General features: G+C 37.4%; 1 protein-coding gene across 1 annotated transcript in view; it reads right to left on the bottom strand.

The window, feature by feature from the left end:
• The window catches only part of LOC150089285 (uncharacterized), a 612,288-nt gene extending 588,017 nt beyond the window's left edge, over window positions 1-24,271 (bottom strand). The window contains exon 1 of the mRNA XM_090389933.1: window positions 24,196-24,271. Within this exon, the coding sequence (XP_090246059.1) occupies window positions 24,196-24,235 (40 nt within the window). The 5' untranslated portion in view covers window positions 24,236-24,271. The remainder of the gene's footprint in view (window positions 1-24,195) is intronic.
• Window positions 24,272-25,025: the final 754 nt, after the last annotated feature.

Genomic DNA, 25,025 nt, shown 5'->3' with positions numbered 1-25,025 from the left:
TGATTTGGCATCTTAACTTTAAAGTTTCAAAAAACTTTTATGATTCAAAGAAATTTGTGGTTGATATTTTTCTTCTCTAAAAAAGGGCTGTGAAGTCAAAAAGTTTGAAAGGAGCAAAGAGAAAAAAAATTGCACATAATTAGTGTAGTGCGACAATTGTTTAGCGACTTACATAAAAACTTCGCTATAAAAGAAAGCGAAACTTTGCTAGAACAGTTAATTGGATAAAAAAAAGAAAAGGAATGAACGGTTAAGGACACGCTAGAATCATCTAAGAAAGGAGAAAGGCTGGCAAAAAAAAAAATAATAATAAAAAGTACTCGAATGAGTAAATTCTGCGCTTTAAAATTACGTCTATTTTTATTAAATTCTCGAGATTATCGAAGAAAACATCCGAATAAACTTATAAATGTAGTATCGTGAGTTAATTTTGTATTACAGCGATCTCGGAATTTATACCAAAATTACAATTTTTATACCAAACTAATATTCGTATTCATATTGCTAAAATAAATATAGCGATTTAGGACTGCGTTTGCATTGTACAATAAATATAACGTGAGTCTTGTAGGAGTTATTAACTCACTGCATGTATTCATTCGTTTGACGCTGACTTTTTGGAAGACATTTCATTTGCACCTCTTGAATTACAGGAACTCAATAATGCGTTTTGAACTGAGCTAATTACTGAGCCCGAGAGATGGAATATACAATTTTTAACTTAAATTGCAAATAGAAAAAAAAAACGCGATTGTCAGAAATGATAAGCTGGTGGCTATAGTAGCATTGGTGAAAATGTAACTTAACCCAAAAATAGCGTAATATGAGTGGAGTTTGAAAAGTGCGTGGCCTGAGTATGAAAATGTAGTGCTATAGTGTTAAAAATTTCTGTACTTAATGTATAATAATTCAAATAGTAACCCACCAAGTTTCATGCAGTTTAAATAACGTCTTTTGTTAATTACAGGTCCTGAAGTCAACAGAGAGACTAACGCGAAAGGCAATTCGTGAGGATATGGTTACAACGTTGGAGGAAGAATGTTCCTTCATATTCTATGGTTAAGCAGTGGGCAGCATGATTTAAACAAAGGAGGGAGAGCCTGAAAGGATGACTCACAGTGATGAGTGATCGGCGAGTGGCAATTTGGTACATTGCCAACGTTTGGGAATTTCATCTGAACGTGTGTGTCATAATAACAGTGGTTCTTGCTATGAAAAAGATGTCAGTACGATAGGTCACAAAGTTTTTGCCAAGCAGATCAAAAATGCAAAAGAGTTGTCAAGTAAAGTGAACGTTTGCTTCGTTTTCAAGCAGATACCACAAATTTCCTTGCGAGGTTTGTGGTCATGGATGAGACGCCGGTCCATCACTTTCAACCAGAGACAAAGGTACAATCCAAACAGTGGAAGCACAGCTCTTCCTCCCTCCAAAGAGAGCCGAGTCGATTCCTTCTGCCGGCAATGTGATGGCATCGGCTTTTTGGGATGCTGATGGAGGGTTGCTAGTGGATTACCTGCTCACAAGATCTGATTAATATGCCATCCCGCATATTAATGAGATTTCTAGCACAGTGACGTCATTGCTGCAGTGCATTCCTGGAGGCCCAAGGAATATTTTTTTTCGCAGCTGGAATCAACACATCACAGCATCCGTTCAAAAGTGTATTGACTTCAAAGGACACTATGCTGAAAAGCAACATGTTCCCAGACTCCACTAATATACAGTCCATGAACCCATCATATACAGTCCATGAACTCTTCAAATGCCCCTCATAATGCATCCACCGAGCTGTGAATGCCTTAGGTCGGTGGTCTCTCTACGTGATTAGTACAATGCTCGAGAATATTTTCTGCCGGCTTCTCCTTCATGACTGAATTGATATACATACCTACAATGTGTGAGTAACAGTTCATCAAAGTACACTATCGGTTCGAATTTGTTACATCTATTACAGAATTATTTCTGTAACACAATGCTGAAGAAGCAAGGAAAATGTTTACCCTTGTGAATTCTGTCTCTATAAATTAACCCTCCAGTATATTATTCCTGTGCATTCAGTAAGATTTGTAGATATCTGCATTTGAAATAGTCAGTGGGAAAATGTGGACCAAGACATAGCCTTTAACTGAACTGAACGGAACGCATATACCAATTTGGAGTCAGAAGAGTCTGTGAATATTTTCTGCATCATCAGGATTCTCCGTAATTTCTGTTTTCAGACAAAATTCTGGCTGAAAGTAAATAACTAGCTTACTCGCGCTGCTCCAGAGCAGGGGTGGCCAACCTGCGTTACACAGTTTACAAGTGTTTGCCTCAGTTTGATAACCAACCCAAATAACCCCTTGCAGTCATTATATTGCCTTTTCGTGGCACAATTTCTCGGTCTCGGCCGGAGAAGTGCAATCCTATAGGATGGAAACCTGATATTTCTATCCTATAAAAGAAACAAACCGCCCATAGCATACACTCAACTTATAGACAAAATACACGGACTCCTGTTAGTCTTAGTTGCTTTGGTGAAAAAAACCATCAACATCGTTCCCTGTCGACATTTTTAATTTTAATGTAACAGGCATAAGTTCCTCGAAAATATACTTAAATAAATAATTTTTACTTGAAGATTATTAAGCATATTAAATTTGGACAAGTTTTCCACGATATTCATTTGGGAAATGAAAAAACCTGCTATATCCTTTCTGTCCTAACAGAGTAATCTGCAGTAGATCAGCAACATCTCCGGTAAAATGTAATTCTTCTGCAGCACACTAGCAAGACTGCTCCGGAATGTTAATAAATCTGGGTAATTGAACGCCGCCTTCTGAGAATATCTCTAATCAAGCAGATCCCGCAATATGACAGCAATATCACGGTGTTTTAATGCGAGCGCATGGGTAGAACAGAGAAGAAAAGAATTCTTAGAAAGCAGTTGTGTCTGGTGCTCTATCTGTGAAGGAGAGAAAACACACAACAGCTAGTCACATCCTCGCAACCATCAATGCCTAATAAATCTAGTCATAATAATACATTTTGCATGCTTTTATCGCTGAATACTTATGTGAACTGCGAATAGATTTTTGTCGCCTGTCTCTTAATCTTAAAAAATTAAAAAACATTCTGTATCAGGTAGATAATGTGTCCTGCCGGTAGCATATTTAACGTGTTTTACATTTAAGAGTCATCGTTAGGCGTTAAAAACGTTTATTTTTCAGGATATTAATAAAATTCATGGATAATAATATAACAATGTTTTTATTTTATTAATAATAATTACATATCGGTTACTGAAAGTATTGGTCTGTGATGATTAAAGTAGGATATATAATTTTTACATTGAAGAGTTCACGACTAAAAACACCATCTATAGTTGTTCCATTACGTGTAGTATTTATCGAAAGATCTGACGACATGTCCCAGTTGAAGACTGTTCTCATAAAAGTGCAGAATTATTTTCCAGCCTCACAGTTTAATTGTAAAGAAAAAATTACATTCAGTCTGGAAACAGTAAGTGACTTGAAACCAGATGAGTTTTCCAATTAACGCATTTCCCAGTTTGCGAAAGTTTTTGTATCTTAAAACCTTGATATTTCGATTTCTAAATTCCTTAGCATTCCAACGATATGCTATACGTCCACATTATCCCGTTTATTACATGAGAAAATGTTCTTGATCACGTGTTCATATTTTCGACTATCTTGGAAAAACTACTGCAATTTTCAGAGGTTTGAAAGTTTTTCCTCTAGTATAGAGCTAAAATGAAGCTCTGTGCAAAAGTAAATTTGTCCAGTAGAAAATAAATTAGACTGGAATAAATTTTCGTAACGCTTTTCGTATGACGGTTTTTCGTTACAAAATTTTTGGAATAACGCCAGTAAAATCCTTTTTAACGTCAAAAAAATTTATTTTTCTTCGGAAATTGGAGAGTAGCTAGTTGTCGGGCATTCGTGTACACCTGAAAGCAAATTCAAGTGAGTGAGGAAATATTTTGTCATATATTTGAAAGGATTGTTATTTGGTTAGTAGCGGATAAATGGATTAAACGCTATGTGCGTTACAAACGTAAACTTTATTGTATATCTCGGCTTTCCCCAAGAATTTTGTGTTGTACCTTCTGTAATTAATGCAGAATTTCTGTTGTACCTTCGGCTTAATGCAGCATAAATCCTTTACATTAATTACAATACAAGGATTGCGTACGATTATTAAAAAAGAGGTTCTCCAGTTAATGAATGCATCTCGGTTGACGAGATGATCATGCAAAAAATATAAACTAAAATAAATGGAAAAAAATAATAAAAAAAAAAAAAAAGCTGAGAGCATTTTGCTGTGTGTAGCACGCATTAGAGGATGTGTCACCACCCTGTTGTGGTGCCATGTTTTTGTGTCACTATTGGCACCGGCCCACTAATTACTCTCAGTGTGAGCTACGTGCCCTGAAACTCTCATTTCACAGGAAATTATTTTTAATTCAGTCTCCATCGATCAGCACGATATATCAGAACAACGACATTCACAGACTTCAAGAGCTCTTTGGTCTGAAATTAAAAAAAAAAACAAAAAACAGTAGAGGGTTGGGACTTGGTTGTAATTATACAAGATTACCATCCCCCCCAGTAGTGAAGTTTATCGAGAACACTTCAAATGATTTTTCACACGCAATGGAGTCAAGCGATGGGGTGTGGTCGAGAAAAACCTGTTTTATTCACCTGCATTTTTAATTATAATATTCATTTTAAGAGACATACGAACGCTTACTAAAATTTGACAAACCCATTCTTTTTTATGTCATTTTTTCCCCTTACGTATTTAGCAGCATGAATTAATCTAAGCAAGTTTTGTTTCAGAAAAAATGTTTTATAGTAAACGAATTCATGACAAAGAACGCAAGATATGCGCGCAATATACGAGTATGTCTATATATATATTTTTTTTTTCTCTTCAAGTAATGAAGAAACCAATATTTAAATATAGTCTTTTTTTACATAGTTTTTTTTTTTATGTACGCGTATTTTATTCAAATGTATTCCGTTGGCGGATTGAGTAGTGCATCTATCAGGTCAGCAATGGATCGATTTGTTTTATATTCGAAATGCTCTGATTCCTCCAGCCCTTGTTGGCCTTGTGGTCGTCTGAAGAGATCGGACGCAGTGGTGGGTCTGTTTTATTTTATTTTCACCGTGTAGTCATATTGCTGTAGTTTATTTTCGTTTTCCGTTTATAGTAATATTTCACACAGTTTGGACCTGGTACCATCAAGGGTGGGGGGGAGCCGCTAAATTTGAATTAATTGGCATTTTTGTAAATTTATATTATTTATTTTTCTTATTAATAGGAAGTCTTTCTAAGTTATATTAAGAGCGTATTCTTTCTGCAATGTCTTTATCTACATTTATCCCCCCCTGCTTCGTTTGTTGCTATAGTTACGCACTAGTATTCTTTATATTCGCCATTTACTTGGCAAGCCGCACGACCGCCATATTCTTATTTTATATTCAAATTATGTTTTCGCAACACGTAATAGATAATGCTTTTCAGCCACCGATGTTTGCTGTACTAATTTCATTTCTTCTTTCTTCCGTTTTTCTTTCATACCGTCACACACATATATTAGGAAGTAAATACAAATATTATCTTGGTTAGCGTCCTTTAAACAGTTCAGAAGAATAGCGAGAAGCTGTGTGGCAAGGGTCCAATACCACAGTACATTAGCACTTTACTCTTGGAGCTATCATGGAACCAAACATACAAACTACACAATCCCGTTCTGAGCACAGATTTGCAGAGTTTATCTCTGGTGAATCAGAGGTACTCACGAATTGTGATACTTAGATCGCAAGTCATCTCAGCACAGCACCAGAAAGGGTGGAACATTGAGAGCTGTTACTATAGCGTTCATGGGAGAGTGCTCAGGAGCAGATTTTACTGCCTTTTTAAGGAGAGTTCGCCTATATTTCTTATCTACTGCGAAGCTGTGTAGCGAATGTATTAACCCAGCATCCACAAGGGGGGGGAAGGAACCTATCCGATAAATTTAGCCGGTTTGGATTGGCCCTAACTAAAATCAAAACTGAAACATTGAGAGATGTTGGACGTTAAACTCCCATAAATTAAAATATGAATAAATGGAGTCGCATTTTGTGAGTCATACTAGTAATTGGTTCCCAAAATTATGTATTAATTTTTATTTTATTTGCTTGCAAATTAATAACATTTTAAAAAGAGCCTTTGAGAAAATTTTCCCGTTAAGGCTACACAAATATCACAAATAAAAAAAAAAAAAATAAGCACTATCATGCACGAAATTGCTGCTCATGGGATTTTTTTCACCAACGAACAGGCACTGAGCATATCTTTCCATTGGGTTTTAATATCACTGTAACCGTGCTTGCAATGCGATTTTGTTTAATCCATGTTTTTGAAATACAGTCCGATGGTAGATCCTTAAAATAGAGTATGTGTTGCTTTGCATGGCAAGTTGATCCAGAGTTTTCAGCCCGCATAGCATGTAGATTGTATGACCTAAGATTCCGTTGCGCCGTACAACCATCATAAACGGCATGTTATATTAACTCTTAGAAAAAGACTTGAGGCAGAAACCCATTATTAATATTGCATTCAATGTATCAGAAGCATATACAAATGAATGGGGAATTGTTATTTTCATGATATTTTGATATCTGTATTGAATCCAAATGCTGATCTTAAAAATGAGCTCGAATTTTCTTTTATCGGAAATTAACTACGTGGGAAATTTGTTTAAATTACCTCTAATGAAGGATGCACTTCGGTATATAATTTAAATATACTATTATTATTTCACCTCAATATTTGGAAATTCTTAGAAATTTTGCAGTGATACGAAATGCTTTAAATTTCTCTTGTTACTTTTCGTAAGCACTGAATGCGAAAAGTCTACTTTCTTCTTTAACCCACAAAGAAGAGAAATAAAGTTCAGCTTCTACGATTCACAACTTCTGAAAAAGAGATCTGGGAGTAGTTTATATATATATCAGTTGGAAAGAATTATCGACTTATTATTCTTTCGAACCAGTTGGATTTTATATATCGAAAGCGATGTTAGAATGAAACCTTTGTTTGTTTCAGGCAAAATTGCATTGGCATTCCAGATAAAGATGGTATTTCGAGTAATCTTAGTGTCGTTTAAACCTTATCGTTTCAATTTAATGTGCGGATTCACGACTTCTTTTGCTTCCAGAAACGTTACTGAGAATTTTCTCGGCGATATTTTTGTTAAAATGTCATTCCAGATCTTTTTTTCCTGCTTTCATACTAGACAGTTTAGTACACAGTGATGTTTAAAGCTGTATTTGTCAGAAAGCAGAATTTGTGAGAGGAAAAAAACACAAAGATTTGGGGGGTGGAAGAAGAAAAGAATAAAACTTTCAGAGGAAGCCACGGCTTGGTATACTTGAGAGGTTCGTTCGATAAGGTAGCTTTGGCATTAAGTTACGTTAGATGCCCGTTCTCCATTAAAGCCGCTGACTCAAATTTCAGATTATGTCAATGTCTATCACCTCGTGTGACGTGCAGAGGCTTAGAGAAGATTTTTCATTCCACTGTTGATAAGCAGATTGTAGCAGCCTTGCCATCTTTCTCTCTAGTAACGAAAGACAACCACACGTGCAAATTGGTAATTAATAACGTCAAATTTACTCTAGCATGTACAAGATAATCTCTTGGGCTACTTGGTCCTGAGATTATACTGATGAAATCGAGACAGCTGAACTAAGGACTTCTACTGGAATTCAGCTGATACAATAATTAATAACGGGAATAATAAAATTCGTAGAAATCTTATTTAGTTTTGGACATATCCTTTTCATACTCTTTCTCAGAATAGAAACAGAAAGGTGAAAATCCTTTTGAAAGATTAAGAAAAATAATAATTACAATCAAACGGAAGTCCATACGAAGACTTGGCATTTCGTTAATAATCTAGGTAAACAGCAGCATTTCGAAAACAAAACATAAATCTAAGTATGTGTGTGTGTGCTAGTGATGCATTATTTTTTATCTGTTGAGTTCTAAGGCCTAAAATAACGAACTGAATTTCTCAATCCTGAACTATCTCAAAACATGAAAGAATTATGATAATGGGAATTTTTACTGCAAACTTCGTTTCAGAGTGTCTTGCAACTTTGCTTGATTCATCAACATTCATCTCCAGAATATTAATTAGCACTGAGACTTCATCTCAGTTCGACATGTATCACATCCTATAGTGAAACATAAAAGAAACAGCATGTTTTTTGTTTTTCACGAATATATTAGAGAGAGAGAGAGAGAGAGAGAGAGAGAGAGAGAGAGAGAGAGAGAGAGAGAGAGATAACTCAACCACGGTGCCATGAAATGCCACAAAATAACTTTCTTTACGGAAGCGCTATTGAGCATCTACTGAGAAAGGGAATCGAATCCATCCAAGTATTTTCTCATAGTGGAAAAGAATAACGGTCGTAAACCATTATGATTACAGCGGGGAGCTATTGATCCCTACGATGCACACGGTCATTGCATCTTATGCATTGTAGTAACATCAGAAACAATGCACAAATCACGAGAATAATCTTTTGGCGAAACTTCTCGTCCAACGAATCCAGGTATCTACCCTTGTTCAGACTTAATTTCCGCCCATGCTAATAAGGCCATTTTTAGTAGTAGTCATTTTGGAAAAAAACTGTTCTTTCCCCCCCCAGAACAGAAGTACTCTGAGTCAATATACGCAACCTTCCAAAACGTATTCATAGCCAGCACTTATCGGTTTCGCTTTGACACCAATGTGTCAATCATTTCGGTAGTATTTTGGTATTCCTTTTGGCCGATAGGACACAATCCACCTTCCTGGGTAGGCCTTCCACCAACGTACGATATATTGTAACGAATATAGTCCCTCTTTCCTCCTATTGGACCAATAACCAGTTGAGTTACCGATTCGTCCGACGTCCAGGTGTTCAATAGGGTTCACATTTGAATTCAGTTCCTTCCATTCAGGAATTTTGTCCATTCACATCCATGAACCATTCTCGAACAGTACCGGCGGTATGGCATGTTATATTATCTTGCCCAAAACAAACATTGGTTTGTACGAAAGAATCATCCTTAGGTAATATGGAATTACATAAAATGTTAAGGTAGGCTTCGACTTTCATGGTTCCGGCAGTAACCATGAAATGACATAGTGCATACTATAGGAAACACTTCATACCATAACTACACCGCTTCCAAACTTCATCTTCGAAGATGCAGAAATATTTCAGACATCCTCTACGTTTGCACTCACCCATCTGATCGGAATATGGTGCAGCGAGATTGAATTAACGTTTAGGAACCACTCAACATAACATAAACACATGTCCAGTTCGCTACTCCATAGAACTGATTTCCGTTGTGTGGACCAATTATGGCATCCGTTGCATCATGCGAGGCGAGACCGCTGATTGCGGTTGGTGGTGTTTCCCTTATGCGTCACCACTTTACCGTTATAATCGAGGATGTGGAGGCAATACCTAGTATGTTCTGGCGAACTTTTCATACTGCTCTTCCGAGTAACCTCTAATCAAGTGGAGTGATCTTCCATTATTTGCTTGTGCGTTGCTGGATTGGAACGGTACTGTCACATTTCCTGATAACATCATGAAACTGTTCTGCCGCCCCATTTCATGATAGCATCAATAATGGTCCACTTTGGATTGTATAGGCTGTCAGCAGTTGGACGAATCTACAAGCCAGAGTATGACTTATGGCAAAAACGCCCCTCTCGAAATCGGCCATGATGAGAACAACTAGGTTGTGTAACTTGTGTGCGTCATACGTCTTCCTTATACACCTTTCTAAGTTCCTTATGCAGCCGGGAAGGTTCGGTATCTATGAAAACAAATATTTCCGGATGCATGTTGGACCCCAAATTAGTTCGATTATGCAAACTAATTTGAGAGCAGCGGCTCATAAGCCGAACATCGCCAACCACAATCAGCAGTCTGTCCTTACGTGATGCAAGTAATGCCGTAGATGGTCAATAAAATTGCCAAAAACCCTTCAATGGAGTGACGAATCTCGGTGTACCATATTCAAATCGAGTTTAGGTAGAAGATATGGATCTTATTGCATTGCCCATTGTACAACAAACGATGTATCAGTTTATTCGAAAGTAGTTTTAATACTAGTTCATTGCTTTTTTGCAACACAGTGGGCAATGCAGATATATACGGCTCATTCGCCTACAATTTTTTTATGTACCTGTGAATTATATTCTTTAGGCCTCCAAGACAATGTAACAATTTGTGGTCTATGGAGCAACATTTCTCTAAAAGCATTAAAAAAACAGTTATAGGAAAATCCAAAACATGCGATGAAGCCGGTGTTTTTTTTTTTTTTTTTTTGTTTTCTTCAAAAAATAGTACATTAATTAATTTTCTGTCGCTGTCAACTTCGCCCAATCAAGAAGGCAGCTTATTCCAGTGATCGACGACAAGCTGGTCCAACTTTCCTGTTCAGTAAATTAGTTTTCTCTGATAGTGTGCGTTTGTACCTTGTCGTTTTTTGGCCCATTTCAGTGTGTAATTTGCACCATTGTTTATCGACCTCCCCACAAATTATTTACAGATCTCAGTCAGTTTCCCCACGATGCCTAGGCTAGGACTTCTGTAATAACCTACATCTTCATAGGCTCTCCTCATATGGGTGTCCTGTTGCTGTCTCGCCAGACCAGTTATAGTGATTCATGGTTATAGTGATCGTTTTGCCGTTCGTATGATTCCTAACGCCGACTTCACTGTAAAGCAGCTTCTCCATGTGGTGTAGATATATTTATAGGGGTATGCTGTCTATCATGGCAGGTTGTTTTCATAGCGAGACTCGCTGTCTACTAGAGAAATTCGCCATATAGTGCAAGGAAGTCATTGCCAAAAAAATACCGAGTAGATAATAAAACACAAATTATATGCTGCCGTTCTCACACAGGTTCTTGTTCCAGAAATCAACGACTCGCTGGCTAAAAGAAAACTTCATACAATTTAATCTAAACCTCAACCCGTGAAATTTGAATTTATGGCCCCTAGTTCTGGAATTCTCTACAACACTGAAAATTCCACTTTCATTCATTTTACTAATCCTCTCAGAGCCTTATAAACCTCAACCACGTCACCTTTGAGGTGCCTGGTTGCCAAGGTAACATAATAGCCCACATAACCGTAGTCTTTCCTCATACGGTCGTCCTTCCGATCTCACCGTTCGAGTTGCCCATCTTTGGACCATTTCAAACAAGCTCAATGTCTTTTTTCAGATGAGGTCTCTATACTTGAACAGAGTATTCCAAATGCGGTCTTACAATTGGAGCGCTAGTGCAGTAGCACACGCTGCTACTGCACTCCTTGAGTAGATCGGGGTTCAAGCCCATGACTGCTAAATACGATTAATATTTGTATTGATTGATTTGTTGTAGACTCCACTGACCTGGTGGTTCTGCCGGAATATAAACAAGAATTTTTTTTTAGACAGTGCGATTATGACCTCCCTATCTCCACAGGATAGCGTTCGATAAACCATCGATAGGACACCATGGGCTTTCCTGGCTGTCTGTTTACCTAGATCCCTTTCTTCCTCCGCTGCTTTTAATTCAACCCCACTAAGTATATAATTTATTTGTGGCTTGTTATTCCTACAGTGTAAGACCTTGCATTTAGCAGCCTTATAACATAGCTGCCCTTCTCTGACCATCTTTGAAGTTATCCAAAAGGAGCGTGCTTGATAGTGATCATTATTGACTCTGCCAATCTTTACGTCATCCACAAATTTTGACAACACGCCTTCGTTCCCTTCGTCGATGCCATTTATGAAAGTGAGAAACAAGTGTGATTAAAGAACCGATATTTGAAAAACCCCACGCCTAACGTTACGCCAATCTGAAGAATATCCATTAATCACAATCCCCTGCCTTCTGCCCTGCAGCCACCCAGCAAACAATCTTAGAATTTTACCTGTAAGCCCAACTTGTTCAAAGCTGATACAGTAACCTGCCATGAGGAAAGAGTGAAATGCTTTGTAAAAATCCAAATGAACTGTATCGAAATTGTCCTCTAAATCCAGCTCATGGGCAGCTGTGTCAAAATAGCCTATAAAGTTAGTTAAACATGACTTCCCTTCCCTTAACAAAGCCATGTTGTGTGTGTCCTTCAAAATGTCATATCTATCTAAATGTTCATGGATTAATCATTGCCTCTAAGATTTTTCCTGACAACTTCGCCCTTAGAACCGCCTTTGTGTATTGGCGATACGTTGGCACTTCTACAATCCGAAGGAATCTCCTCCGAGCCTAACGTGCCCTCATAATTAAGGTCAGTGGTTCAATGCACTCCCTTGCCGTCTCCCTCAAAACTACAGGAATGTTGATGAATATATATCATCAACTCAGGGAGCCTTACTTCTCTTTATGCTCAAAGGTTTTTAAATAAACAATCATCTGTAATTACGAAAACAGTAATTTTGTGTGGTTCAGCTTCATTCGCACTGCTTCTTCTCAGCATGAAGGATATTTCATCAATAAATAACAATTCAAAGTACCTGTTCAATTCATCTGCAACGTCAGCTGGTTATCTGACTTTCCGACATCCAGTGCACAAGGGCAAGATCTGGTTAGATTTCTTCGTCATCGTATTCATATATATGACAAATTCCTTGTCCCCATTCTTTCTTCTCTTAGCCAATTCTTTCTTAGTCCAATCATTGAACTCTTTCAAGAAGCTCTAGCTTTCTTTAGGTAAAACGTCCATACTTAAACGCCGTGCATCCTCGATATAACGAGAGTGTCAGACAACTTTGATACCCAAGTTAATGTGAAGCACGTTATAGTCGAAAACAAATACCATTTTTCTGGGTTTTTTTAACTTAATACACTTTAGTAAATAAATTTATTTATTAAGTAATGTTTTATAAGTATACAGAGTAAAAGGCATAAAATTTAAAGATTATGCCATTCCTATTACATTTTACTATTACACAATACTGTTATGGGCTTACATTTTACGCATCCCTTCTGAAATAGTCATGTAATTTAGTATGCCAGATGATGACAGCGTTTTTTAGTACATAATTCTTAATAGCGTTCAAATGCAATAAATGAAGGTATTCACCATCGCTCTGGTGTTCTAACCACGCCATCACCTCATTAATGGTTTCGAGCTTCCACTGTTCACAGAGGCTGTGATTTCTTCTTCGTTCAGGAAATGCGCAACTGGAGCTTCTGCGTCTACTTCAATCCAAGCATACAGGTAATTTGCTCCAAGACTGGAAGTACGTTACAAGGAGCCTTTGCTTCTTGTTCTGAAAATGCTGCTAAATCAAGGTTATTATTAGTGATGTCCTCTTTTCCAATCCTTTTTTTTTTTCAGAAATTTTCAATTGCTGCTGATCTTACTTTCTCCCACGCTAATCTATTATTGTATGTAACGTTTTTCAGTGTTAATTATTCCAGAAATTCTAAAACTTGAGTTTCTGAGTCCACAACACTAGGGAATAGTTCAACACGTAGCAGGGTCTGAATATTCGAATAATGGGCTGAATTAGTGCAGTTGCGTTCCATGGCAGAAACACCACACTGATCTTGCTATCTTTTGATTTCAGTACATCAGCCGCAGGATAAGCTGGGCAGTGATCCAAGAGTAACAGAGCCTTTTCTTCAACTTTTATGGAAAGTAAGTTGCTTTTCACGGTTGGTACAATCCCAGTTTCAAATCATGAAGCGAAAATATTACTCGTCATCCAAACGTTGGAGCTGTTTTCATAAATCACAGATAACATAACATCGGGGACTTCGACTTTTGCCGATACACAATGCATTAGCTTGGGATTTCCAGTCTTGTTTGGGCGGGTAATACAGTATTTCTCACTTCCTTAGTTTTGATGCCCCCCTCTGTTGGGTGCATCTTTAATGTTCAGTGACTTTTCGGGGAGAAGTTCATAGTACAGCGCTCTTTCGACACAGTTGTACAACTGTTCATCTGTGAATTCATTGACCTGTAATGTCACGAAATGCATGTAGCCTACAATACTAACCTGGGATACCTCATGACGAGCTTTCCATTTCCAAAGCTGTCTTTCAGAAGCTTCAAATGTGTCATCGTGTCCATCAAGTAGCTTGCGAAATTTAAGCGCCTGTGCTTTCAAAAATTTCTCTATTTATCGATACTCCTTCACTGCGCTTCTGTATAAACCATTTGTATAAGTTTGGTCCACATCACAGTTGTCACAAAGTCTAGTTTTCTTTCTTTGGAGGCCTACTGCATCTTATACGAAGTCTACAAATGAAAGCAGTTTTTCCTCCTCTTTCATCCAACTGCGGATCGTCCCTTCTGGAATTCCACACCCGGGAAATATACTGCATTTTGTTCCGCTGCTCAACTCTTTCGATAATCTTTAACTTTTCGTCAACTTCATATTTTTTTCTTTTGGTGGCCATTACTTCAGTCATAATTTTGCCGTGTATTTATTTCTGATGCCCTGGAATTTATCATTCTTTTAAAAAACTAAATCAAAAGAAAACTGTGCGGCCTATCATAGTGCAGAAGCGAGGTGAGGTCAAGTGATTTCTCCATAAATCGCTTATCACTTCGTGTATATTTTTGTCTAGTTTATCCCTTAGCAGTGTTGGCTATCATAAGTGTAACTCTAGTGGAAGCAAAATGTCACGTGTTGTTGTTTTTACAAAAATCTACTTTGTAACTAATGTAACACACTTGACGAGCGATAGCCGCTCCGGAGGTAAATGCTTGTTATTAGTATTCCACTGATAAACTGTTTTATTATATATATAGTTGAGGGGAGAAACTATTTGCGTATGTAACTAGTCCCTGACGAGTCCTTTTTAAAAATATTACTCTGCAACGGAATACTGATTATGTCGAATCGAATATACAGCCAATTTTAGCTAATTTAGTTGTACTGTAATGATCTCTTGCCAACAGTTTGTGTTCGAACGAGTCCAATCTCCTTCTCCCTAGATGAAAAGGTACAGTAAATCACTTAAAGGTATTGTGCTCCTTCCTGGCATATCTCATTTTATTATAATACCAAAATTTGACTCTACACCCTTTTGTGTGATTTCAAAATGCAAAACGTTACGTTTCACACCATTAAAACAACCGTATCTCTAACCATCCATGAAGCATCTCCAATTATGGAGCTAAGCATAACTTGCATTGTTCACAATCTTCTCGATCTCCGTATAATTTGCAAATATCGGTATATTACCCTACGTCGATATTATTAAATAAAATTAGAAATGAGTGTCCCTAGCACTGAGCCTTCTTGAGGTCAACTTATAACCATGGCTCACTCTGACAAATAATCATTAATAGCAGCTCTATGCTTACTGTTCTTTATCCACTCCGGAACCAACCTCAGGTTCTTAACCTCAACCTAACGTTGTAACGTAAAATATACCACCAACTAGTGGTGGTATATCTTACGTTAAAACTTGTACAGTATTGCAATAGATGGTTGGGTTGCAAAGAAAGCTGGCTGGGACCGCCTTCTTCAATAAATAAATAAATTAATGATACTAATAAAACCCTAATATGGTATAGCTTGTACGGAAACATTCTATGTGGGATAACGTCAGGTAGTTTGCGAAAGTCTAATATAGGTGTTTCGTAAACATGCCGGCTGGACTTTGAAAAAAAAAAATAAATAATAAATTTATACAAGCAGTGTTCTATTCTGAACAGTTACAAGGCTATGGTCGTTTAAATTAAAAAAAAATAGCTATGGAGTTTTAAATTTAAAATAACAAGAAGAACCTAGTTTACCATGTAGCTTGTTTGAATAAATATTTTATTACACATATAAAATGCTTGTTTTTATTTATTATTTTTTTTTACGAATGAAAACTACATAGCCATTTTTTTTAAAATTCAAACAGCCATATATCCATAACAATTTAGAAATGGACGCGTGTGTGCATTAACTTTTTTCATTTTTGTTTTTAGATACTGAATCGATTCTAAAAATACGACCTACTTATTAACGAACACCTGTAAAATTTCCAAGTTTTTTCTTGCGTATAAAAATCCTCTGTATTCACATCACATTACAGGTTGGGTAAGCAATATTTTTCCTTTAAGCAGTCACGTCGTGATTCACTTAAGATATTTACTTAAAAATGTTCCTGTAATTCACTCTTCACCGTAGACACCGTGATGTCCCCCGCCCCCAGTATGGTCAAACTGACCCGCGTATAGTTACTCATTTCCTCCTCTGTGGATTAGCGAGAGAGACGGCTCTTCGAATATTTAATCGGATTACCCATGAATTCAACGGAAACCTCATTATTAAGTTTCCTTGTTTGATGCTGTTCTTAAAAGAGAACAAATTCACTCCATTTGAACTTTGTCACTGCTAAACGAAAGGAAGACTATTCGTCTTATGAGACGAATTTAATATGTAGCCCTCCTGAGTAGCATAATAGGTATAATCGGCATCCTTCCCATACCGCGTGGAAAAGAACTGCGTTCGAACCCAGTCAGCGACGCGAGGAATTTTAATGAGCCTTTTTCGCAATGTGGATGAGTTAGTCTGTCCGAGGCGAGGGTAGCATGATGTTTCCTCCCGGAAACTCGAGTTTTTTGTCTAGCAAATCTACCACAGAACACACACAATTTATAGACATAATATATACGGTGCAATATGGTCTAGTCGCTGATACGCCTAATACCCTAAGACAACATTCTTAATATAGCTGAAAGTCTTATTTGTTTTCCAATTTATGAACTGATATCTGCTGTTTGTACTTCAGGAAACTAAGATATTGACTGGAGTAATGGGGGAAAAAATATATATATCTATTGAGAAAGGACAAATAACGAATTATATGCAAAAAGATTAAAATGAAAAGGTTGTGTGTGGTGGGAACTGTAAGCAAATGCTACTACAACACCATTAAGATCTGCAGTATACAAAAGAACACAAATCCCTGATAATATGAACAAAGTGGCCGATCTTACAAGATTTTGACTAAGGACAATTTGAAACGAAGACAATGCAGCTAATATAGAAAGCTATAATGAGAATTCGGGAAAGTCGACTCCAACAAACTAAAGATTATCATGAATCCCCCATTATATCTGCCAATTACATGCAAGTACACTGTGTAATTGGGAGGAGTTTGGTGCAATTATCGATGCTTACAACAGTTCCCCTCGGCTCCAAACAAATTATTGGCCCTGAAAATGTGGTTTTAAAATTAGATGTAATTGTCAATCGCCATAATTCTTGTATACTGGAAAGCTAAATACTGTCCATATTCAAAAGAGAAATTGACTTTCCCTGATTTTCTAGGGAGGAACTTTGATCGCCAGAATTCTTTGACCTTTTTCCCCTCGATCGTACAGTAGGTGTAACCGCCTATCTGAGCATTTTAATGAATTTACTTATCCGTGACTTCAAGGGGATGATATGTATTACATGTAGAATGTTATCTTCTCATTATAACCTTACTATATAATGATATTTAGATGAAAAAATTCCTGGAAAGTAAAAAGGCCATTGTGGCACTATTGAAAAGTCGCCAAGGTTTCTATATTTAACTCTGCAAAGTATTGTTATTATTACTATTTAAAAAATAATAAATAAAAACCTTTCTCTCCTTTATGGGATTATTCATTCCCGTAACGGGTACTGGTACTAAGTGCATGGTTGGTTGGTTGTGTCCGGTTGCTATTATTATTGTTATTACTATTGGCCGAGGAACTCTCTTACTATTCTACAGGTGTTCAGGATCCCGGCTTCCTGGAGTCCCATGCAAGTGTTCTCTCGGAGGCCTATGGTACCATGCCGGTAGTTGACACGGTGATCGGGATGGTCATTATTTGTTCCATATGCCACATTTCTTTGACTTCCTGTCTTAAGTCTGTGTATTTCCTGATCTTTTCCTCGTTGGGTTTTCTTGAGGTTGCTGATTTCGGGCACCGCTGTGTCGATCAGGCAGGTAGCCACTTCTTTCTTATCGATGACGGTTATGTGTGGTTTGTTGTGCGGGACCATCTTGTCCGTTTTTATGGCTCGGTCCCAGCATAGTTTGTGAGTAGGGTCTCTAATACGGCCTGAGGTCCGTACTTGTAATAAGGTACAATTTCTAGATCGTATGTATAGCTTAGCTTAATTTTCAGCACTCACCTCATGGTACCATGAGGTGAGAAAATTAAGCTAAGCTATACATACGATCTAGTTATTAAATTACAGCACATAAGGACTCCTTAAAAAATCAAGGTACAATTTCTTTAATCAACTGGTATTTTTTCGCTAGCTTTCATGTATTATCCTGCTCATCTACTCGTGTCCCGTTTGGTGATTGCCCTCCATCCTGCTGTGATGTGCTGGATTGTTTTTAGGAACAGGTGGCATCGACGAAATGTGTCATCTTTATTATTATTGCTATTGTGTGGAAGTTTATCTAAATAGGATGAATGTCATTTAGGGACCGTAGACTTGCTAAAGACAATAGTTATTAGAGAATTTCCAAAAATATTATTGAAGCTGATGGACACCCCTTTTACATTACCTTCTGATTATTATAATCTTTTAATAAAATATTCGTATTTTCATAGTTATATTATTTATTCAAATCTTGTATCATACAGATTAAAGGATATCTCGCTACATTTGGCCCACCATAGTAATTTCAGCGTATTGAACTAAACTTAACTTGCCCCATCATTAGGCTCTTAAATTAAAAGCACATAAAATGCGATAAAAGAAAGCAGGGATATTCATTTATTCACCAGCTAGTCTTGTGCATCTATTACTATCACCAATCAGTGTACAGCAATGGTGATAATAATGCTTGGCTTATCTCTGTTTTCTGTATCCTGAAGAACAACCCCTCCCCTCTTTCCCTGTTGCTGTGCGCATTTTAGGTATTAGTCTATAATGTGTGTTCATAATAGAGCAGCTTGTTATGTGGATTAAAAAAAAAAAAAAAAAGAGAGATCGGTTAATTCGGTCCCCGAGTGAAAAACTGATTACATCTTCCTCCGGTCTGCGACGGGCACCGAAAACTGAAATCTTTGTATATGGGTGGAAATCGGTCTGGCCACTACACTATTAAACTTATGCCCTTTATTACCTTATTCAATTGGTATTAACAGCCTAAATCGAAGATGGCTATTGTACATATAATACATTTTGGATGGTGTCCGTAATCATAATTTTAAAGAAGACATAAATGTTCGAAATACCTTTGGAAGGGCAGTGTGCACTCTGAGTGGATACCCATCAGATAGTTCCAACTAAACGAGAATAAACGACATTCGGTAACCCATGGTTTAAAGTTGAAATACAACGTCGCATTTTCTCACAGGACATCTCTTTACTAAATTTTATTTATAATTAATAAATGCTTAGAGACATACTCTAGGGGTTCCTCTTACATATATTTCACTAACCGTTCTAATTACACTTATGGAAGTATATCAGCAAGGCCGTTCGCCTTAGTGCTAACAGTTACGCAGCGCTCGTATAGTTCCCTCTATCTATAGTTTTGATTAAATATCGTTTTCTGTTTTTACAGTTGAGTGATTTCGAATCACAGCTCTATAACCTAAAATGGATAGTTAACATGACATCGGTTGCTAAATGTAAACTGCACAGTATAGCTCCCAAATTCGCATCATAAATAAAATGCTGTACGTCCATTTATGAAAGCGAGCATGATAGAGTAGGGCAACGATGCAAGGTTGATGAGCATTCGGCTGGTACTAAAGTGTTTAACACTGCAGGTAGTTTCGCCAGCTCTGTCGGCCTTAGGCAATTATTTCATATAGCATAATAGAGGCCACTGAGTGGGACTCATTAAATATATACACTTCGCTACTGTAGCATTCAGAGGCAGGCAGAGTGCAGTAGCGTTCACCTTGTTGCGTGACCTGTCACCTGCCCCAGGGAGTAATTCATGTTATACTTAAAGCCCGATTTCCGTCATGTGCCAGTTCTAGGGACCACATCTCCATCACGCATGTATTTCTCTGGTCATATTAATAAGCGCGGCTTATGCTTGCCAACAATCTCACCCTGTTTCCAGATGAATAGTGGCAACCGATATTTGAGTTGCATGCTCTTATACAGAATGGATTTATACCGTAACGGTATTCTGTATGAACTGAGATTATCATCTTTTAATTTTGACTAGAGTTTCTCAAGCTCTTTTAGGCGGTCCATCGGGATCTGCAAAAAGTATATGAAACTTCATATTAATATTATAAGCGATAGAAAGTTAACAGCTAAAACTATTTCGTAAACTGCGAATTCGCGAAAATATATTAATAAAGTCAAAATTCGCGAAAATATATTAATAAAGTCAAAAGGATCTTAGTGCAATTGAATTTCAGATCCAATTATTTGGACTATTTAAAACACATTGTTCTCGACAGAAATGGGATTCACGTTGCTTTTCCACCAAGAGCAGTTTAATTCTTGCCTGAAATAGCTCCTTTTGAATGACTTCATGTACCATTAAAAGGAAACAAATAAGGAATACCAGGAGTCTGCATTTTTAATCGTACTCTTAAATAAAGAAAACACATTTTTTCCTTCCAGTGATTCAAATGCATTTTAGGAAAATTTCGCCCAGAAATGAATTTCTTGGCTTCTCCCAGCGGTATTTTTCTATTTCGGGTTCAAAATAATCTCATGTCGATTTAAATAGTTGAAGTCCCAACGTCCGACTACCCAAAAATCCGAAATATAAATAATGTCCCAAAGAAATCTTTCTAGAGCAGGAATTTGTTTTTAATGTAACTGTTATCTCATGAAATATTGGTTTCTGTTGCCATAAATGCTGTCATATATTCATAACTGTATTGCCGAAAGTAGCCCGGTGCCCGTATGTCTTAAAGGAACTTTTATTTAAACAATATTCATAACGTGGTGGCACAATTTTTGTTTTAATTACACAATCTTATTGTCGAACCAATTTTTGAAAACAGGAAGGTGATCTTTCGGTTCCTCCTTCATCGCAGCGTAATTCAGTTACTGAACGCGGGCGCTGTTGGCCTAGCCAGCTGCCGACTTTCCTGTTCACCCCAAAGCTATTCAGTATGGTTATGGGCAGGCCAGTTAATGTTTTAGCATCTCTATCTCTTCAGACAAAGTGACTACAGACTGTGGCGTGATTTATTGTCATGCTGAAATAGAAAAGCGTTCTTCCTATACTGCTGCCAAAGTGTATGAAAGGCGGAATTGTCCAGAATATCGATGTGGTACATCGATATTCTGGACAATTCCGCTCTTTGTTGTTACTGTTCGAGGAACGAGAACCAATGGTCCAAGCTCAGTCCATGAGAAACAACCCAACCCGTGACAGCATCTCAGCAAAACTTCACAGTGGATGATATATTCTGGTAAATCACATTGTGCAGCATTCTTCAGACTGAAACACAGCCATCTAAAACACAGCCAGTGACGAATCACGTTTTCCGTGATTCGTCACTGCATAACATAGCTTTCTGTATTCCAGGGACCAATTACAATGGGTTTTGCTCCAATCATACCAACGCTTTGCTTTGCGTGCAATGATGTTTGGTTTATGTGCTGCAACATTTCTTAAAATCGGATGCGATGCAACTCCCTATTTATTGTCCTTGTAATACTATCGGTTACTTCGGCCTTCTTTACTTCTAATTTATAATTTACAGTACGCAATGAGGACTTAATGGATCTATGCCCTACTCTGCTCAGCGTCCTCCAGTCTCTTTCTGTCCATTTATGCGGTCTGCCCAAACTTTCTTCTGTTGTTAATAGCACCACTGGCGTTTCCATTTGGCGTTTGCATCGGCCTCTGGCATCCAATGATGACCTCCCCGTTGAAAGTAGTCAAGCTCAACGTATCGAACCACATACAACTGAATTTCGTTGATCTGCTTAAATACGATATATTATTGGCAGTCGATTTCAAATCGCCGATTTCACTTTTTTCTTTCTTTTTTTTTTTTTTTTTTTTTGTTAGTTGTTGGCGCATCGGCTTCTGTGGCCATAATGCACCTCCCAAAGTTTTTGCATTTTACTCTGATCCAAGCCCGAGGCGGGTTCGAACTCGCGACCTTTGGGTTGCCAGGTCGATTTCACTGAATAGGTATACATTTTCGAAATTCTTGCATAAATAATCGATGAATAAACAATTTACCAATTAGAATTCCTGAAGGTTAAAGTGCTGGTGCAAGTTGAGAATAAGTTTCTGCTTTTGTGTAGCACCAACGTCTCCTGTGGGAATCCATTTCCAAATGTGATCAGCAATAACAGACTATGGTTTTTATCAGCAAGTACCATAATCTATATCTTCTATAATACTGAGCCCATCTTTAATCTGGAGTCTTAAAAGCTTGGGATGTGCATCGCAAGCTTTTAAGACTCCAGATTAAAGATGGTCTCAGTAGCAATTTTAAAAGAATCCGGTGTGTTTATTAGTGAACATCATAATGAAGTCACTTTTTATCTGTGGAGAGAACTTTCCATTCGTAGTTGTTCAAGTTTGAAAACCTTGAAGATATGCTTTTTTTTTTCGTTCTGTTCGACTTTACAGAACCTTCTTCACAGCAAAATTATTTTTATTAATGATATATTGCAATATTGCTTTATGCTTAATCCCTACAGTAGATAAGGTAATTAGGAACATAAATGCAGAGAGAATCGTTATGTCGAATAAAACTCTGGTAATTTTCTGTTAAGCCCAATGTGCACATTTTCCTATGTAGATATTCCCCAATTTGTTGCGCTAACCATGAATTTGCTCTGCACCTTTCATATGCTTATGAAGAAACAGGGATAATACATCCTGTATTTCAATACCCTTGTAATCATAAACTTTAAGTTCGAATTCACACTCTGAATCTAACACCATCGAAAGCATTGCACTTAATTATCTAGAATACATACGAGTCGGCTTGAGGAAAGCAGTATTTCATTTTTTACGAGCATTAACCTAGAAACAAAACAAAGATTTTAAGGGATACATTCTTCGATCCATTCTGTTGCCATCCTCCTATGAACAGATATGGACCATTATTAATGCCTCGCCTCTCCAAATGGATAACCTGTGTTCAACAAATAACCATCGTCCAGCGATGCTTAATAAAAACGGCCATGCTTCATTCATTACACGTCGATGAAATATGCTAACGGGCTTTTTAGTCCGAGCTGTGCATTTGCCTTTTAGAAAAGAGTAGATATTTCAGTAATATTTTTTCGCATCTACACAGCTTAAAAGTCTGCTACGCAAATTAGTTAAAAAGCTATTACATAAATATAGGTTCACTTTACATATAATATTACGTTGGAAGTCCTCAGATAATGTTACATATCTTCCGCAGATCCATGGAGAGAATTGTTGGAAAACAAACAAAAATAAAGCTTGTTTCTGTTATAGTTAATCTATATCTCAGAATATATGCATTGATTATTGTAAAAAGGGGGAAAAACACATCTATTAACTGTTCACACTGTTGCTGTCGTTAAAGTTTAGAAGTTTATGTTGAAAATAACAGTAATATGGAATATTGCTGTTATTTTCAACATAAACGAAGACACATTATTTGTGGTACATGGTTCAAACACTGAAAGATGATCTCTCTCTTTCGTTTTAAGAGCCTAGATATTTTTAAACTTCTAAATAAGCGTTAGAGAACTAGTACAAATCCACCCACACATGCACAATTACTGTTCATGAAATATTGGTACGCCTTGAGCTCTATTTTAGTTTATAAGGTGATATAATCCATAATAAAATCCTTTTCAGGATTTTTAAAATAATCGTATTCATTGTTCTAATTGAATATGATTATTTACGTACGTACAGAACAGAGTCGCATATTTCAAATGTTATCTGCGAATAAATCGGATAAACATTCAAACCCAGAAATACATAGTTGTTTGCTTGGCCTTGTTCGCACATTTTCAGTTTACAGCGAGACAGCGTCAATATTTGCCTTAGGAAAACAAACAAAAAGTAAGCAACCTAGAAAGTTTGCTCTTATCGTGATCAAAAAACTCCGCGGTACAGATACCATCTTGTATTTGGGGCGTGTTAATAAATAACAGGTTGCGGAAGGAAAAGACGAAAGGATTATCGCACGCAGTATTTTACAAAAGGAAAAATATTTGATATTTAACATCAATAAAGGCAGAAACGTGCTTCTCACCTTTGCAGAACGTTGCCAGCACCACGACAACGATAACCATCCCGATTAGGAAAAGTGTGAAAGAGGGTGACTGATGGTATCCAGGAACGCAACACGCGCACGTCCGTACACACCACTAACTCTCCAGTAACTGACTTCAGGTGAAGGCGCGAACAAGTCGACGACGGCCGATGTAGCGGGCAGACGGTGGCGCCACCAGACGACAGTTCAGTAGCTTATTGCTGTCACTTGTAAGACCTTCATTGCCGCCCACTATTGAGTGTGTAATGTATTTGTCCGTTATTGTTTCCCCAGAGAGGGAAGTATCAAAAGCGGTTGAGCATGAAACACGTAGTCTCAAAGGGAGCAACTTAGTCACTCGGGCCTTCGATCGCCTTTCAACTAACAAGGCAATAGACTAACCTCTTGTGCACTGTATTTCTTGCTTCGTTTTATCTCTCTCGCTCTATGGGAGGAAGAGCCAAGTGCCTTTTTATGGCTGTTGGCACATCGCGTAGCTGTCGTTATTAGCCTTTATGAATTACCGGAATGCTAATTCTCACATGACTTCTAGCTTATTGTGGAAGTTAGATCTCTACGAATCATTTCTTTACTCCATTGAACCTCGATTGTTGTGAAAGCTTGCTGGAGTATCTGCTGTGATGAAAAGATTCCTCTTTCACGATTTGTAATGAAATTTTCAGGGAAAACAAGCGTCTTTTATTTATTTATTTTTCTTGACTTAGTTCTGTTCTTTTTTTTTTTCTCGCCTTCGAGAAAACTGTACTATATTTAAACCAGCGTAAACTTTTCGGATATGCCGTAACCATAGAAACAACAAAAAGACTTCG

Source organism: Mastigoproctus giganteus, chromosome 2, assembly GCF_048544385.1.
Source record: "Mastigoproctus giganteus isolate SK-2022 chromosome 2, ASM4854438v1, whole genome shotgun sequence".
Lineage (NCBI taxonomy): Eukaryota > Metazoa > Arthropoda > Arachnida > Uropygi > Thelyphonidae > Mastigoproctus > Mastigoproctus giganteus.
Note: the sequence above shows the minus strand (reverse complement) of the source record. Positions and strands in the feature narration are given on the sequence as shown.